At 33.1% G+C, this 16,720-nt stretch overlaps 1 protein-coding gene across 1 annotated transcript; it reads right to left on the bottom strand.

Annotated features, from left to right (window-relative positions):
• Positions 1-1,516: 1,516 nt before the first annotated feature.
• On the bottom strand, positions 1,517-3,785 carry LOC18608895 (uncharacterized). The gene is made up of 2 exons (XM_007043807.3): positions 3,585-3,785; positions 1,517-1,894 (listed from the first exon to the last, which is right to left on the bottom strand). Exons 1-2 carry the CDS (start codon positions 3,729-3,731, stop codon positions 1,805-1,807), a joined length of 237 nt encoding a protein of 78 aa, XP_007043869.1. The 5' UTR covers positions 3,732-3,785; the 3' UTR covers positions 1,517-1,804.
• Between the last annotated feature and the right edge of the window lie 12,935 nt (positions 3,786-16,720).

Raw genomic sequence — 16,720 nt, 5'->3', positions numbered from 1 at the left:
GGTGATTTGGGCTTCAACTTGTCAATCACGTGGGGAGTCCTCGTGGTAGACCTCACAATGAACAGCACCAAAACTTTCTGTAGCCTCACCTGATTAGGTCAATCACTTTAAAAACCCTACCTACCCTTGAAAAAGTACAAGCCCAGTGACGATCACAATGGGTAAACTTGACATTTTAAAAACGCAATACCTTCCGCACTGGGAATGTATTATCAATTATGTAAGTTGACCAGTTCCCAAAAACCAACCACTTTTATGCGCTGCTTGTTTGGACAGATTGAAGTTTGAAGGGTTGCTTGGTATCCCTGCAACAAAGACATCTCCAGTATTTTAACCGCATTCAAAAATATATTGTTATCATCTAAATATGAATCTAATCGACCCAAAGAAATGTTATTGTTATGGTACCCTTGTTGTAAATGACCTCAAGAACCCCCCCCTACAAAAAAATCAACCATTTCTACATTTGAAAGGGGATCCAAAGCCTGAGCGTCTCACAAGAAGCTGAATGCTTAAAACTTTTCCTTGAGGAATTGAATTGTAAAGTGGGTAAGTTGCTCTGCGGCACGGCATCTGGCCATAAATAACTCATGCCCTGAAATGAATGCCTTGCTATCATACTTGAGAAATGAATTGTCTAAACAGCTGAGAATGGTCAATGATATTTCAGGCTGTAGACATCCAACAGGTTCCACCATGCATTTAAAATGCTGAGCTCATTATTAACAGATAGGCGCATGGGATGCCAGCAACGTCCTTGATGGTAGTAAGATTTTCCAAATATACGCTCTAACCACAGCTAAAGATTCTTTTTCAGCTTCCTGCGAAAGTAATAACATTTTAGTCTTGTTAATTCCACGTAAACCATCAAAATATTACATGATGAGCAGCCAGACATGTGAAGGTATCATGTGATTGTTGCGTGTGAAAAGGCAAACTCAATTAATGAAGGATCTCTTAAAATTCCAAGAGGTTTTGAGACGTACACAGTGAAGAATTCATATGTTTATTCTAATTTTTCCAATGTCAGAATCAGTCTTCTGGCCTTTGGAAACTCAAATAGCTAGGAGGGGCTTCTCAAACTTTCTTTCGGTGGTGTTGAGTCCACATTTCTATCCAACTTCCAACCCCCCCCCCCCGCCGCCTTCAATGCCAGAATGGACCACATCGTCTTACAACAAGATTCATGGTTATCTTTGTGATGACTATTCGAACTGGAAAGATTCGTCAAGAAATATCATAAGATTCCATCAAACCTTTAAACTTAAAGAGGGAACCTTACAATGACACGCTGTTGCCGATGTGGACGCATAAATCTGCACTGGGAGCTCCATCATCAATTCGATCAAAAATCAGCTTTATCATGAATGTCCCTGTCAACAGCCCATACAAGCAAACCAGCAGCTGCTGAATTTTAAGAATGACAACTTTTCAGTCAACCCTTCCTAGCATATCAAAATTCATTCTTTGACATAGCAGGCGATCTTATTGTGGTTACACTTATAAAGGGTATTGATTATTTCACTAGAAACCAAGTTTAGATATTTCATTGACAAGCTAGTGTTCACATTAAGGTGTTCTTACGAGGATGCAAGATTATGATTGACTGTGTCCAATGACCAACAAGCTGCATACTACTACATGATCAAAAAATTGTTACAGCAATGGTCTTAAACACAAATAAAATAGTGGTCATTGATGGTATCCAACCAAATTCAAATCTCAAACTGCTTTTGCAACATGAAGCCAATAATCATCAAAATCCTCCTTTGAGGCTCATGTAATCTCTTCCTCATTTTGTCCATTACGTTGCCTGTTCCCCATCTTTCTCACCAGCTACAACATCAGTTGTTTTTGAAGGTGGTTCTGCACATGCCCTCAAAACAGCTTCATTCTGAAAGAAATAAACATTTCCAATATCTCAAAAACATATACATTTTGAAAGATGATATCTAAAATACATTTAGCAAAACATTTAATTATCCAGGAGTCACAAGTTTTGTCATCAACATTCTGCAAATTCATTGGTATACAGGGTAAACAAAGAGGGTAATTACAGTAACCTAGACTCAATTTCAGAGTTCTGCAGCCAAAAAGGAAAGCCCAATTTCAGATATGCAAGTTGATATGAACTTTCACAACCATGAAAGAATATAAAATGAATAACATAGAGCAAAGAGTAAAGACATGAAAAGCGTTAAAGCCATTCAAGTGACTGTAAAGACATGGCATTTTCATTATAGAAAAATCAGCAGAGTTTGATTTCAGTTTTCTTTACAAGGGGGCTGGGGGTGGGGTGTTGAGATTATCTGGGTTTGATTCCACGGATTTTTTTTTTAATTTTATAAGATTAGTGTTTCTTAAATGGTTATAGATTTGGGCTTTTCAGCAGGATACCTAGACCTCATAGGAAGCAAAACTGGTGATAGACTAGCTAAGTTCCAACAGCATCAAATCGAATCTCTGAATCCCTAAACAAAGACTATGACAGGTTTCTTTCATATAATTATTTGAAGTCATAAGTCTATTTCACAGATACAGAGCATAGAATAGGATTTGAATCCACCATCTGAAGGCCACTGAAAAGGTCACATACTTAAGTTTAACAAAATAGTGTTGTCTCAAAAAATGACATGCTTGTAATTGAATAATTTCTTTTGGCAGATGATAAAAACTCAAGGAATGTTTAGATGCAAGCAAAAGAATAGGAGAAAAAATAAAGGCCCAGATATAATACATGCTGATTCTCTTAACTTAGTACCAGCATGACAACAAATTGATGGCAAGTTGGCAACTGACAAACCCGTGTTAGAAACCTAAACCACATTATGTCCATGTAGCACGGATTCAATCATTCAACCAGCCAAAGTTTTAGATATAGTGTAAACATGTTGCAGGGGCACCTTAATCCCGTACTATTTCTTCTTCAGTACTCGAGATTTACCATCCCTTTTCTGAATCCTTGGGTTCAAAACACTCAAGGTCACTGATCAAACACATATACTGCCAGCCTATGTCTATAAGTCCCTTAAAACAACCCAAACAGATCTTCAACTCTCAAAAATTTGTTCTATATCACAATTGAATATCCCAATGCCAATTTCCATGAAATAGAAGAAAAATTTTCTGTGGGCTAAAGAAGAGGGACGAACACAAAAGCACAAAGAGGAAAAAATCACTCTTGAAAACCCTTATGAGCAAATCCAGATTAACAAAATTCTAAACCAGATGGAAATTAAACTCTCCATGCTCTCTTATGGGGTATACAAAACTTGCAACTACATTCAGCGTCTGAGCCCAAATACACATAGGTTTAGATGCAATAAACTGTCAATGTCTACTTGAACCTTGTATCTTGTAGTTGAAAACCTTCCCCCACAATGTATATTTGCCTTGAATTCTAACTAGTTCCCAAGAAGTAATTGAATCAATTCAGGAACAATTATCATCACTATCCAAGTAAAAAATAGCTTTGGCATAAAAGAGCTTAAGCATTGAAACGATAAGAACATGTGTAAACAAGCTAAAAGTATAAACCCTAAAAAGAAAAAAAAAAGAAGAAAAAAAGGTCAGAGTTTTAGGACCTGCCAAACGCGATGGAGCCGTTTCTTGGCGTTGGCTTTGCGGGTAGAAGTGAGCTTAATTCTCTTCCAAACGAGGCCTCCGGAGTCGTGCTTTTTCACTATCTCCATCACTCTTGTTGCCCAAAATGCTCCTATTCCTCCGGCCATCTCTCCCTGCCCTTCTCCCCTCCGCTTCCCTCAGCTCACAACTCTTTACCACTTCCCACCTGGAAAGCGTTTCTAAACTTACACAAAGCCCAAATTCTGGATTTGGGCCGATCCACAAACCAAGGTCTCATACTGGCCCCATCTCCCACACCATTGGTTAGGAAAACCGTGCTTATAGCTTTTATAACACGTTTGGTTCGTAAAATAAACAGAAATAGAATAGAATAGCTATTACGTGAGAATAAAATGAGAAAAAAATAAAATAAAATAAGTATTACGTAATTTAATATGACCAATGGAATAAAATAGGGATAATTATTATAACTTATTACAGTGTTTGGTTGGTAACAATAATTTTGGAATAAGAAAGAAATAAAAATAAAAAGATAAAATACCTTTTATTATATATACGATTATTTTATTTTATTTTATTTTTAAAATATTAATATTTTATTTATAATTTAATCATTAATATTATAAAATACTAATATTTTATTTATAATTTAAATATTATTATGATTATTTATTTTTAAATTATTTTATTTTTAAACATTAATAATGTATAATTTATTTAAAATATTAAAAATTGATAGTTTAAATATTAATATTTTATTTATACTTTAATAATTAATAGTAAATGTTGTTATGATTATTTATTTTTATTTTATTTTATATTTTAAATATTAATAATTTATATTTTACCTATAATATTAATAATATATCATTTAAATATTAATATTTTATTTATAAAGGAATGATTAATTTTTTAAATAAAAATATTTTATTTATAATTTAATTTTATTATGATTATTTATTTTTATCTTTTAAATATTAATAGTTTATATTTTTTAAAATATTAATAGTTGATTATTTAAGTGTTATATTTTATTTATAATTTAATCATTAATATTATAAAATAATACTATTTTATTTATAATTTAAATGTTATTATGATTATTTTTTTTATTTTATTTTTTAAATATTAATAATTTATAATTGATTGAAAATATTAATAATTGGTAATTTAATTTATAATTTAAATATTATTATGATTAAAATATTAATACTTTTAATTAATTTTTAAATTCAAAATATTTTATAATATATAATTAATAACTTAACCTTTTTATTATAATAAGATTTATTTTTCTCTATTTGCATTTTTCATTTTTTAATTTAAATTTCAATTAATAATTTAAAAATTAATAATTTAAAATATTAATTTTTATTTTAATTTGAAAATATGAAAATATTAATATTTTTTAATTTTAATTTAAAATATAAATTTTATAAATTTAAGTTTGTAATTTTTAAAAATAAAGAAAGACATTTGAATCCAAAATATTTAAATTTTATTCTCATAGGTGTAGAATAGCTAATACTATGGGAGAAGATAATATTAAAGAGCAGTCATTCCTTTTGGAATGGCTATTCTTTTCCCAAGAACAAACCAAACAAAGAGATAAAATTTTGTAAGGAATAGAAGGGGAATGGCTAACCAAACATGACCTTAATGATTTGTGCTTACTGTTTCTTTATTCCTTTTTTTTCTTGCGGGGGATTGGGTGGTGGGGGCTGGGTGGGGGGGGCGACGGAGTGGGTATACAAGCAGACAATTAATAGTATTTTTGTGTAACATGCAAGAATTATCATTATATATTAGCATTAACGGAGTAGGGATAGCAACTATATATCAATCAGCTAAGTTATTATAGAAAGGTTTTATTGTTGATAAGGAGATTTCAGTTAAACCCATCTGGTTGTGGAATTGGATGATTGGATGCAGCAGTCAGTAGTTCAATTTTTGAGGCACGGTGTAGTGACATCCTATTCTAGTTCATGATTGTATTGCTTTGATTCAAGAAGGTTGGGTGAAGGATATTCGTCATGCTTTTAGAGAGAATAACATGTGTGCAGATTCCTTGTTAACTTTGGTCAACAGTGTCCTTTCTGAACGACTACCTTGATCAATCCACCTTTAGATTTGCATCCATTACTTGTTAAGGACAAGATAGGTTCTCCTAGTTTGAGAAGTTAAGTAGGTTTATTTTCCGGTTCTTATATACCCAAAAAAAAATCAACTAAGTTATTATTATCATTATTAAGTTTTTTTAAATAATTCAACCATCCAATGATAATTAATTTTCATCTTACTTTTTTAATTCTTCCAACTAAAAAAAATATTAAATCTAATAATTTTCAAGTTAGAATAATGAAAATCAATCTTTTTTGGTCCATGAACATTATTGTCAGTCATGCTTTCAAGATTTAGTACTATATGCCAAAGGTCGGTTTGGATGTGCAGGGTAGTTTGATGGGAGACATTCCCTACTGTGTTGACCGTCTTAATGGATCCAATGCCATTTACGGGAGTTAATGCCACGGGAAAGAGCTTTTACCACACTATTCTGCATATACCAATTAAGATCTAAATAAACTAAATAAACTTTGCTCGTCATAATAGTTTGATGGTCTTAATACTATATGAGTCCACAGTCCATATTTGTTTTGCTTTCATGACATTCATTTCGATTTTCATAACTTCTTTTAATTTATTGGAATCAATGTCTAACATTGCTTCCTCATACGTAGTAGGCTCATCAATGAGTAATACAGATAATTCTACTATATGAAATTATTTTATTACATTTTGAATGCTAAAATCATTAATTCTTTGTGTTTTTTAAGTTGGTTTTAAGTCGTTTTCATATTTTTTTATTAATAAGTTTAAAGCATATTGAACTACTCTAATGCAAGTAATTCTAACTCATTTTCATGTTAAGAGTCCTAATTTGATATATTACTGATTTAATCTTTGTTTTGGAAGGTTCTCAAGTGCACAAAGTTGATGGATGATGAATTGTGCAAGGATGGCTAGGTGCAGACTCTTATTGAACATACTGCGGTATTTCTAGCATAACTCACGTTACAGAAGTCCAATCAATATGATTCTTAGACCATTGGAAAGCTAAGAAGTAGAATTACAACTTTTGTGACTACCATTTTGCCCAGATTAGCCTCGAGGTAGGAGAAAATTATGTTGCAAGAGGAAGGACTGCTGCAATTCTGTGCAAGGCAACATGAAGGAGTGGAAGGATGCGGCCTCGAAGACCCAAGGCCACAGTGCTTTGATGCCACAAGTCCCCATACATTTTCCCAAGAGCCTAGCATTGCAGGGGTCAAGGAGGAAGGTCGCGACACTAAAGGTGGCCGAGCTATTGTCTCAAGGAGTGAGGTCAAATAGGATTTTTTTTTATTAGAAGAGAGTAGGACAGAGCGACAGTTTTTTGAGAGAAAAAAGAGGAGTTCTACACAAGAGGAAACGAGAAGAAATCAATGACGATTAATAAGGATCAGAATAGACAGAAAACCTGTTCCTTTTTCTGTCTCTTTCTTTTGCTGTAAACATGAGTTATTTTCTTGAGAAAATGTTGTTTGCTGCAGAAATGATGATTTGAATTATTTTTCTAGGATTGTGGTTGATTTCATTATGTAATTTGAATATTTTGTTTCTCTTTTATTTATTATGAACGGGTATGGCGATGTTTATTCAATTTTGTACTTATTGTCTTTGATTGTCTGATTAGCAATTGATTAGTTATGAAAATCTAAATGAAACTTGACAAAGTAATTTTAGATTAGACTAAGTTTTGAATAGCTTGTGTTCATGTCACTTAGAAATTAGGTGATCTGATTAGCAATCAGGGTAGATGTACGCCTAAATGCCACATGCAGTCAAATTAGAACATTTACTTAATGAACCATATTTAATTGATTACTATAGGCATATAGTGATGCAATTAAATTAGGTATGTGTACAAAGCATCTTAACAAAGACTTGTACATAAGTTTGGATTCTAGGCTAGCAACACCACCCATGAATTTAAGTATTAAGAGAAATGTATTCCAGATGAAATGTTGAATGAATCCATGATCCTAGGCCTTTAATCTATTGCTTTTCTAGTAAATTTTCAACCTTCATTCCTTAGTTTAGTGTTTAACTAAATTTAGTTTTTAATTAATCTTTCAAAAATTGAGTTACTTGGATAAGATTAGTTTGTTAAAATTTTAGTCCTTAGTGAGAATTAGGAGCAAATCCCTATGGGATACGATATTGGATTTACTGTCTATATTACTTGTTCAATACGTATACTTGCATGTATTAAATTTACAACAAATACATCTTCATCCCTAAGAAATCTATTATTTTTGGAACTTGACGTATCTTACTAGATGTTTGGCGTTGTGGTGTACTGTGAACTTTCAACTACACATCCGATGCATTAGTCATAGGCTCAAGTTCCATAAAGGTTCCACTTTATGGCTCTTGAACTCTTTAAGCACTCTTTTACTCCCACTACCCTTTTCTAGCAAGAACAGTTTGTCTAGAAAGTGATATACTTCAAGACAAACACTTTTTGCTCGATGGGATTGTAAAGTAATATCGAACAAACTCCTTATGATATACCATAAAGTTACATTTATTTGACCTTGCTCCAAAGTTGTCATATTATGCACATTTCTCATAAGTTGTGCAACCTCAAATCTTAATGTATAACAAGTTTAGTCTTTTACCTTTCATATATTTTCCAATTCATCCGTGATGTACAAACTCAGATGCTTTACCCTGTGAAGAGCTACATGCAGCTCTACCTTTAGCTCCTGCAACTTCTTTAATAGGTTAGGCTGCTATGGGAGGTGTCGTCAAAGCAGGTTGGGAAACATTATGTGACGATCCATGAAATGGTAGGGCTCTAGGGAAATCCCTCATCATTTGCCTTAGTTGGCCATAGCAGAAATAGAATCTCGTGACGCAATGGCATAACCCTTTGTGAAAATTCTCGCATAAGGGACATAGTGAAGCTGACTGGCCACTCGGCCTAAAGACCTATTGTCTTGATATGATAACAACCCTCTTATCCTATCGAGTACTCACGCTAACTAAGCCATTACCCTACTGGGACCCATGAGACTACAGGGCTCTCTACTGGCCCTGTCAGCCTATGAAGGATGAACCTCGTCCAACATTAACACCCTTTTGGCCTTGATAACCCTTAATCTTCACCTTCTTAGCTTTCTCTCGAGTTGCCTAACTCTCTATGTCCTCATTTCTATCCTTTGAGCACAGCCAACTGCTAAGGCAAAGGTACCAAATGCTTATCTTTATCCTCTGAGCATAATCAATTACTAAGGCATAGGTACCAAATGCTTGTGATGTTATGGCCCCTAAACAGTGGCTCTACTAGACTATCCAAAAATCTTTTGATCCTTATCTCCTCAGTAGAAACAAAGTACAATATATACAGGGATAGTTGCGTAAACTGGATATCGTACTCAGATATGGTTATGCTAAGCGTTTGTACCAACGCCTCAAACTAGCGACCTTAGTACCTTGTGCACTAGTTGGAAGAAATTGACTTAAAAATGCTACACTGAAATCCTCTTATGTCAATGGGTTGGCATCAGTTAGTTTACCCTTATGTAAAAAATCATACCATAAATGTGCCACATCCTTCAGCTTAAGCTAGCCAACTCCACTAATCAAACACCAAAACATCTTAGAGTAGTACAAATTTCTCCATATCATCCAAAACGTTTTGGGAATTCTTCGTCGCATCAAACCCAAAATATGAAGGTTGTTTTAACTTAAGAAAATTAGGTAAGGAAACCTCTATAGACACTCATGTAGACTTAGCCTGTTGTCTGTCATCTTGACCTTGAGAACTCAGAGAGGCACATACAAGTTGTTACCCCTTTAATCGTTGTTGAATGCCATTCATCCAATTGGCCATTGCCTCAATGACCTTATTAGCCCTTTGTAATCCTACAACTATGTTTGTTGTGTTTGGCTCTACAATTTGTAGCTTAGTTCTAACCTCTTGAGACTGATCATTAGTGGGTCCAACTACGGGTGTCTCTACCCTAACAAACTTGATGGTTTTACAATGCCTATCACACCCCCTGGTTGTGGGAGTATGTGACCTTGTAGACATATTGATGGGAGCATCCTACTCGACCATATCTTTGGTTGTTGGTTGGGTTTTAGGAGGCATTTTGACCTAAACAAGAGTAAACATTTAACACAGAATGAACAAAAAGATGGGTTTCTAAATAGACAGAGGAATCTATGTAGTCTCCAATTTGTGATTTGTGCTGTGGTACACAAAGCACAAACAAAATTCTACATAAAGACCCAACAACTTCATTAACACAACAACAAAGCCTAGGACTGACAAGCCTAGAGCTTTGATATTAACTTTGTCACACTCGATTCGGGACCATAATCGGCGTAAAGGTCTAATAGATAAAGCCCATTTGACTTAAGCAAGCCTTAGAAATAGATAAACAAATATTCAATGTATAACAATTGCTAAGAAACTAATCTCATTATGATTACATAACATGACTATCTATATATATCACGTGCTTAACTTTAGAAGCAGAAATTAGTTCAAAACATATAGAAATGTATAAGTAAAAGCCATTTCATGGCTAAGTACATAAATATGCATAGGTAAAATCTAAAAAGCTCCATCAAAACCCTTTAAAATGACACTTTGGTCCCTTTTGTTTCAAAATGATGTTTTTGACCCCTAGACTATTAACACCGTTAGTCAACTATTAAAAAAAATTAAACCTAATACTACATAAAAAATTTAAGAGATAAATACCCCATATGTTATTTTCTAATTTAAGTATATTCTCTTTGAAAAATTTTTGCTTATCTGAAGTGCCCCATACTTTGATATGGTGATAAATAAAGTTAATCGGATGCAAATTGAGGTCAATTAAAATGTTTAAAAGTGATAAAAGATGAAAGGAATAGTTTATGATAAAATATTTCTCATGCGAGGAAATAATAATAAACTAATAATATTTTATCGGAGGAGAATTGGTGAGATAAAAGGATAATTCGAAGGTCAATTGAGGTATAATAAGGAACGTTGGCAACCAAGGAGACAAGATAAAATTTTTAGAATAAAATAATATTAAAATATTAATATTTAACCGGATGTCGAAATCAAAATCAGTCATGAAGAAGGATCATATGGTTGATCCAAGTGGGGGAAAAGAAATACAAATAAATTTTTTTGAAGATGAACGACGAAAGTGAAATACACATGTTTTGCTAAGTCAAGCCAACGCGGATAAATAAATATTTAAATATTATGGTAATACCGCGTTGAGGTGTAATTTTTATATTTCGATGGTACACGCACAAAGAAAAGAAGATAAATGAAAATTGAAATTTTTAGACGCATCAAAAAGATTGAATTTAAAACATAAAGATTGAAGGATTATGCAGTGAAATTAATGGAAGAAATAAAATAAATAAATAGTGAAATAATAATATAAGTATAAATATATATATATATATATATATTAGAAGACCAACATGGGCAGCCGCCCATGTGGTCAATAAAAAGAGTCAAAGACTCTTTACTTTGTTAGATGGAGGGGGCCAGTCATGTGGAGCAAAATGGTGAAGGAAGAAAAAGAATTGTGAGGGGCCGGTCAAGTTGGAATAAATTGGAAGGTTCATGAAGGAATAATATATATATATATAAAATTGAATGAGTTAAGTGAAGAAAAAAAAGAAGAAGAGAGAAGTCGGTTGTGAGGGAAAGTAAAAGAGAAACAAAAGAACAAAGGAAAGAAAGAAGAAAGAAGTAGCCGAGAGAAAGAAAAACAAAAAGAAGAGAAAGCCGAGTGTGAGAGGAGGGAGAGAGCTGAGTTGAGGGGCCGATTTTGCCACCATTTAGAGAGGAAAAGGAGCTATTTTTTTGCTGATTTTGGGGGCTGGAAAGTGTAGCTTTGCTGCTGGTTTTGGAGGCTGAAAAGTGTAGATTTTTGTAGCTGATTTTGAAGGTTGTAAGGTGTGGTTTTGGTGGTTAATTGTTGTTGTTTTGGCTGCTAATTTTTAGAGGAAAAAGAGTAGCTTAGTTGCTGATTTTTTGAGGAGAAATAGAGCAGCTTAGCTGCTGATTTTGAAGCCAATATGAGCAGCTTTAGCTGCTGAAAATTGAAGGTTGAAAAGCTAGAAAGTGTGGCCGGTGGTGAGAAGGAGAGAGAGAGGAAGAAATTGGGACGGTTTGTGCATGTGAGAAAAGAAAAAGAAAGATAATCAATGGCTGCTAGACGGTGAAGGAAAGGAAGAAATAAAAGAAAAGAAAAGAAAAGAAAAGAAAAGAAAGTAACAAGAAAGGAAAATGGGCATGGCCCAACAATAAAGAAAAATGGGCATGGCCCAATAGCCATAAAGGAAGAAAAGTCCAAAAGAAAAGGAAGGTGCAAACTTTGACCAACCTAGCCTAATTGGGTAAAATTTCTTTACTCTACTCCATGGCTTATTGTGAAATTGGACTATATGGAGGCTAGCCCACTTTATTTAATTATACAATTGGTTAATTGGTGATACAAATTAAATTTAAATCACTTTAATACAATATTTAAATATTTTATTAGGAGGTGTCATAGGACTAAAGTAAAGAAGAAAATGTTAAATTTTCAAATAGTGCTCGAATAAAGTTAAGAAATTTTAAATGATTTGTTATGAAGAATTATTGATGTTGGAGGAATTTAGATGTATAATTTGGTTGAGAGTGTTAAGTTGAATGGTAACATATTGGAAGAAATGAGGAGAAATAATGTAGATTTATGATAGAATGAGAGAGAGAAGTGGAATTGATGCACTAAGTATATTGAATTTAAATTGTTGCTAGGAAAGTTTGTTGTGGGAGCATGCCGAACGACGTAGGTGACTGACAAATAGGAATAATTATACGAGTACGAATAAATAGCGACGTAGAAATCCCGCTATTGTGAAGTGAGTAACCTTACTATCGTCTTAATTATCTAAAGTGGTTTTTATCCGATTTTATGATTTTATGGAAAATGGGTTTAAATGGTAAACTTTTATGTTTATAAACAAAATGTGTTTAAATGAAAAGATTTTATAAATTGTCTAGAAATTGAATGATGATTTTGAAAATAGAGTAATTGGAGACTCTTAATGTATTGTAAATTTATGATTTGAATTGATGGCTTATGTTAATGTGTTGGCATGACTAGCTGGGTTGTGTTTTTGGTGAACTGTATGAATTGTTCTGTTTTACATTTATAGGCTGGATAGTATTATATTAGTCATGTCATGTTGTCAAAATTGTGTTGTATGGTGGATTTAACCTGCTGTAGGGGGCGGGTTTTCTGTGGACCAGCTTATTAGAGAGACACGAAATCCCGATATATTTTACCTCGATTGGAGAGGCGAGTAGGGTAACTCTCGAGGTATGACCTTAGAGTTCACTTCACGCTAAACCACCACGTGAGGGGGAACTCAGCCAACGCCAAGGAATGACTGTGTTTTCTAAATAAAAACATGATTTATGAGTATATAACTTTTTAATAGCCTTGGTGGACTCGGTTTGGGATAGCCCTCGGCCAAGGTATCCCTGATAACTGAGTATGAGAATAATTTTTTGCATGAGCCAAGTTTTAAGAAATTCATAAGCCATGTTAATTACTCGAATTATATGAATTAATTTTATTTGGTTGAAACAAGTTGAAAGGTGATGAATTTTAGTATGTTAAATTGTTTTATCTATCTCTATTTACTCGACTTTAGCTGGTTTAGATGGTATCTGTTTACTCACTGAGATTTTATAATCTCACCACCCTCATTTTCAACCATTTCAGGCCCGAGGTAGCCTGTGGATAGCAGATATCATCAGGGATTATAGTTGGCTTTACTACTCCAAAAACCGTAGGTTTACTACCTTTGTGCACTTTTGTTCCTTGTGGGCCCACGAGTCACTGTACAGTAAATTTCATATCCCGGTTATTTGTATTATAGTACGTATGAATTTATTTAGTTTTTACATTATAAAAATTATTTACCGATGATTCTATAAATATTGTTTTACAAGAAATTAGAATATTTTATTGAATATTTTTATTTTATTCAAATAGTTGCAATATCATTTTTAATAAATGTTTTAGACACCCAAATTTTATGACGAAAATGCCCTTGTGAGGTGAAAATTATTTTTTCACGATTTTGAAGGGAAAAAGCTTAAAATTCTTTAAAAACGAGGTTTGGCGATGATTACTCACAAGGGAGATGAGGAAAATGGTACTACAGCCTTACGAGGTTTCGATTGGCATTCCGGGTAACGAATGTCTACTAGGACGTCATGGCGGTTGTCATGGGCTAAAGGGGAGTACCGGGTCGTGACATTATCATTCCCTTAAAAACCTTAGTAAGAAAACCAAAAGATTTTTTGATATGAAGGCCTAAAAATTGAAAGCTGTATTCGCCTTGAAAACCAAAAACTTCTTTCTTGAGGTTAAGTTTATTGTCATCAAACTCTTTATTTCTCTAACAATTTAAGAAAGTTTTTTCATTGAAAAAAATTTATTAAAAGTATACCTTTTGTTCAATTATGGATATTTCAAATTTGATGGTGTCGGGGTTAAGAGATTAATTTTTTCCTCATGATTGTTGACTCCATGTGTTTTTGATGATAACAAAACATTCCTCATTTATTGGTGTCTAATCATATTATTTAAGTGTGCAACAGAAAGCTTAAATTCATTAATATATTTGGTATTCATTGATATATTCAATTGCAAGATGGGTTAATTGGTTAAACAAACAAAGAAGAAAGAGTTTTAATGAAGATAAATTAGTCTTAATCGATTTAAAAAGATCCTTACTCAATTAAAGCAATTTTGGACATTACATTAAGGATAGGCAAAAAGGTTTTAACTGGTTGACACAAGGTTTAATTTGTTAAAAGGGTACTGGACATAAAATAGAAGATTATTAATTAGTTAGCCAAAAGGGTTAATCCATTAAGGGTCAAACTTGAAGTACCTAAAAAGCGCCAAAATTTAAACTCAAAATGAAGTTGACCATTGAAGGGCACAAAATGAAGAAACTCAAATTTATAGACATTTTAATTGGTTAAAGCTCATTTCAATTTGTTAAAGTTGAAGGAAGAAAAGCCTTAATCAGTTAAAAGAAGGACTAACCAATTAAAAGAAGACTGTTGAAAAACGCTAGTTGGAGAAATCTAAAAACAAAATGTTCTTAATCGGTTAAAGCCACCTTAGCCAGTTAAAATATTGAAGTAGACTACCAGATAACAAAACTTTAATTGGTTAAAGCTCATCTTTAACTGGTTAACAAGGCATTGCCAGCAATTTGAAAAGAGTTGCTAGAAGATAAAAAAATGACTATTTTAGCTCCAAAATTGTTTTTAACGGTTGAAAACTGTCCTCTAAGTATTTAAAAAGGTTCAAATAGTCATAAATGATGGGAAAAGCCATCCAAAGTGATTTTGAGCTTAAAAGACCAAAAAACCTTCTCTTTACACTTGTATTTCACTCTTATCTTTTGTAAAAGTGTTTGAACTTAAACTTGTACATCTTACATCAACTAGGTGATCAATTGTACTTTATCTTATTCTTATTTCTTGTTTGATTAACGTGTGTGAGGCACTCTAAGGGATTTTTGTAAAGTTTTAGAGCTTGGGTTAGAAGCTCAAGTTATAAAAGCTTGGCAGAAGCTGTTAATTCCACTAGTTTTAGTGAAGTTGAGTTAAAAATCCTTGATTAGGAAGATCAAGGTAGTGGTTGTAGGTTAAGTTGATCAAACTACTATAAATATTGAGTTTTGTCTGTGTTTTTAACATTTCTTTACTTGGTGTTTGTGAGACCTTAATCTTTATAGACTCGTAGTTGGAAGTAGAAACGATATCACAAACTAGAGGTAATTTCGTCATTTCCTTAGTGAGCCCCTAGAAGTATGCTTTCAAATATTATTAAGGCCTAAGTAGGCCTAAGGCATAAATGAATGATGAAAATAAGGATAAAATGACGAAGGAAATAGAAATAATGATGATTTCCAAGGTAGGGGCAAAATGGTCATTTTTCATCTCGAGTCAAATTTTTTAAGTTTTCATGAACCCGAGTATCTCTAGACTACTATGGACTTTGTCTCAGTGTCAAAAGAGTAAAAAGATTGCACAAAGGATTGGAGGAAGACAAAGCCAACTTGTTAAGGGTATTTTTGTAATTTAAGTAGAGTTGGATAAGCTTTAGCTATAAATATCATTTTTCAGCAGCTTCTTCTCAATTTTTCTAGCAACTTCTTATTCTTTTTCCTCCCATCTCACGTTTCTTTCATCCTCTATGGAAGCTTGTTTTGAAACCTCCATAACTTATCTCAAGTTAACTCCAATTTTTATGCTTTTGTGCCCTTTTTCATAGAACCTTTTATGCTCTTTCACTCTCTCACTTTAAAACCCTTAAAAAGTCTTACTTCCATACTTCCTCTCACTAGCTAGGTGTTTTAGAGAGAGAAAGAGGGAGCTTCTATAATAGCTTGAAATGTTTTTTTAAAGGAATTCAATTACAAAGCTACCAAGGTGAGTAGTGAATTACAATGATTTGTAAGTTGTTGAAAATGGCTAGTGGATAGATTTGTGAATGTTTTGTAGTTGAGGTTTTTTATTCATCTTTAGTTTGATTAGAATAGTGAAAGTAAATAGCCGCTTAATGGCAATTGGAAGCTAGTTAGAAATAACTAGTAGAACATGATTTAGGAGATAGCTTTTAGAATTATGGGTATGTGAATTGAGTTGATTTGTGATCCTATTGTGTGTGATAGGTTTGAACGAGACCCCACATCGCCATTTGGAGCATTAGTGAAAGTTGGAGTCGATCTAAGATTCAACAAATACCAGTGAGTGAACTTGCATTAAAATGATTTGGGGTAAATGTGTAAATGTTTGAGTGAATTACTTGAAAGGTTTTAATTGTCTTTTTCTTTAAAATGTATATGGGAACAAGCTTTTAATGAAACGTTTTGTATTGTGAAATGTGATTGTGATGAGTCCACGTACTCTTTTATTTCATTGTTATACATACATATGTGTTGTGCCTTGATAGATAATATCGTGTAATAAGTATGACCGTGCGTGTGT

Source organism: Theobroma cacao, chromosome 2 (assembly GCF_053813885.1).
Source record: "Theobroma cacao isolate CCN51 chromosome 2, ASM5381388v1, whole genome shotgun sequence".
Lineage (NCBI taxonomy): Eukaryota > Viridiplantae > Streptophyta > Magnoliopsida > Malvales > Malvaceae > Theobroma > Theobroma cacao.
The sequence above is the reverse complement of the archived record's forward strand: the minus strand, read 5'-3'. Positions and strand labels throughout refer to the sequence as shown.